Source organism: Papaver somniferum, chromosome 11 (assembly GCF_003573695.1).
Source record: "Papaver somniferum cultivar HN1 chromosome 11, ASM357369v1, whole genome shotgun sequence".
Taxonomy (NCBI): domain Eukaryota; kingdom Viridiplantae; phylum Streptophyta; class Magnoliopsida; order Ranunculales; family Papaveraceae; genus Papaver; species Papaver somniferum.
In genome coordinates, this window is record NC_039368.1 from 3561251 (window position 1) to 3564100 (window position 2850).

Here is a 2850-nt window from a genome sequence, read left to right on the forward strand (position 1 = left end):
AAACTCTTTTGATAAGGAGGTGTGTGTTAACGGTATGAGAGACTATCTTATGGAGATGCTAACGCAAAATGGTGGAGTTAATTAGTCCAGGATGGAGCCACACATTGCCTTATCAGCTCGGCTACATGTCCATGTCCTGTTCCGTGCGTGTCTGATTGTGTACATGTTCTATGGCACGAGCCCCGTTTAACAGTTTAAACCAGGCTACTTCTACGTTTTTGTTAAGGAAACATATTCTATAAGATGGATTTATCTTAAGTCCTTAATTATCTAGGTTTTCTTATTTGTTATTTCCTTATTTGCGGAGGACTCTGTTTTACGTCTCTATAAGTATGTCGTATGTTCTAAGGTTAATTATTAAATTCCAAATTCAATGATTAAGGTGTTAGGTGGTCAATCAAATTTTGGGAGATTTTGACGTGGTTTATTGGAAACAACAGCACAAGCCAGCAATGACTCAAAGTCTTGGTTTGTATCGGAGAACATAAAAATCCATTAGACCGGCTAACCGGAGTGTGTTCTTGACTTGGTTGACCCGTTAACTTTAGTAAATTTAAATATTTACTGAATCAAAAACAAAATTCCCAAACCCTAGAACTTAAAAGTCGATCAAAAACAAAATCCACAAACCCTAGAACTTACAAGCAGTAGGTTATCGACCGAGCGACATCATTACCAACATTATGGAGAAGCTTGGCACAGATATCGTGGAAAACATACTTCGTCGATTACCATTTGAGACAGCTTTAGAAGCCAAACTGGTATGCAAAACATGGAGGATTCTCCTTCTCAGAAAGGTAGGTTTTCTTGTCACTTTCTTACATAGTGATATAAAGAAAGACAAACTTTGTTATAGTGATCTGTATGATCATATTCGTGGAAAGATGAGCTACAAATACTCTTATCATAGACATGATAAGATGCATGGAAAGTTTTTTCTGGGTTACGGGTACTTAGAAAACATGCTTGGGTCATGCAATGGTTTGGTTTGTTTCGAAAGACGATGTTTGTATCTTGGCGAACCTTTCTTAATTTGCAATCCCTTCACGGGAGAAGTAGTTTATGTTCCTGAACCCCAATCTGTAAAACGAGGTTGGGGTCCGACTAACATTAGTGGGTTTGGTTACTGTCTTTCAATAAACGAGTACAAGATTGTTAGAATGTACTCGGACTACATAGACCCAAAGAAGTACCATGTCCAAGTTTATACTGTCAGAAGTGATGAGTGGAGAAACATAGGATCCATCAACATTGCCCCATGCTATCCAGCAGGTACATACGCAAACGGCCTTCTTTATTGGCTGCACCGACATAATAGTAACCAGCTGAATGAAGATTATATGATTGTAGCTTTCGACTTGGAAAAAGAGAATTTTCAGTTTATCCCATTGCCACGTTTTAAAGACGTTAAATGCAAATATCACCTCAAGTTGCTGGGAGGGAATAACCTGTATTTGGTTTGTACAATCTATGATAAACTTTACTGCACGGATATTTGGGCGTGTAGGAGAAAACATATCAACACCGCCTGTAAAACGAAGGGAAGCTACAATTACAATCATTCGTGGCATTGGATCAAGGAATTCACTATAGCCTGGGAAGAGCAGTACTGGAGATATCTGCAGTATTTTGAGTCATTGGCTATTACAAGGAACAATCAATTTCTATTGCGTTACAGTTCCACGACTCTTTTATTTTATGACCTTGAAACCTCGACTTTGAACACACTTCTAGATGGTTCTGGCAAGGGCTGCAACATGATAAATATAATTCCTCACACAAACAGCACCATTTTAATTGAAGGATCTAGAAGACAATCGTGATCTCAAGTAACCTCTGAAGATTCTGGGGTGCATGGAAATCACAGCTAAGGCGCTCTCTCCTCTCTTTTCTTTTGGTTGTTTTTGTTTAAGATAATAATCTTTGTTTTTTGAATAGATGGTATAAACACAGTATGCTCGTTTTTTTTCAGTCTTTTTATAGTATAAACAGTGCTATGCCTTAAGTCTTAACTCATTAGCATAAAGATAACTATAAACAGGAACATTTGGAGTTTGGACTCTGTACAAGAATCATTACCTGTTTCATACTCGAAAAAGTCAAATTTTTGCCTTAAATTGATCTCAAGCAGGTTTGAGAATCACAATCCCTCCTTATACGTATATCTTAGTCCAGTACTTTCAAGTGCTTGTAACAAAAAGTATTATTTTGGCTATTTTAGCTTGTATTGGCTGTAGTAGGAAGCCATAGTTATAACAAATGGAGCTCTTCACTGGATGCACCATAATTAGTACAAAGATTATACGATCATAGCCTTCAACTTGGAAGACGAGAAATTCTACCTTACCGCATTATCGCCTCGTAACACGTTAAATACAAACACCGCCCCAAAGTTGCTGGGAGAGAATTAATAATCTTTCTTTATAATAAGAGACACCAAAAACGCCACACGACGCAACCACAATCATTTTGATCTATGATGAAGCCACATCATCGCTACTTTCCATGTCATTGCATTGTCATCATTTGTCTTGGACCCTTTGTTTATCTATTTCCGTTAGACACATCTCTTCGCATTGAACATCCATAACAGCTATCCTAAAAGACACGTTACCATCCATAACTGATTTTCTAAAACACACCTAACATCCGATAGCTATTGTGAAAGACGCCGTACTACCAAGCGGACAACGATCGCAAGAAACACCTTACAACCGAATACTTTTGCAAAAGAAACCTTACTACTTACTACCCTAAACGTGACAACGATTGGTAAAGAACCGAAAACTACTGCAAAAGAAACCTTACTACCCTAAACGTGACAACGATTGGTAAAGACACGTTACTATG

At 37.9% G+C, this 2850-nt stretch overlaps 1 protein-coding gene across 1 annotated transcript; it reads left to right on the forward strand.

Moving 5' to 3' along the window:
* The first annotated feature begins 683 nt into the window (after nucleotides 1-683).
* On the forward strand, nucleotides 684-1823 carry LOC113323950 (F-box/kelch-repeat protein At3g23880-like). Its single transcript, XM_026572292.1, has one exon. It carries the CDS (start codon nucleotides 684-686, stop codon nucleotides 1821-1823), a length of 1140 nt encoding a protein of 379 aa, XP_026428077.1.
* The last annotated feature ends 1027 nt before the right edge of the window (nucleotides 1824-2850 follow it).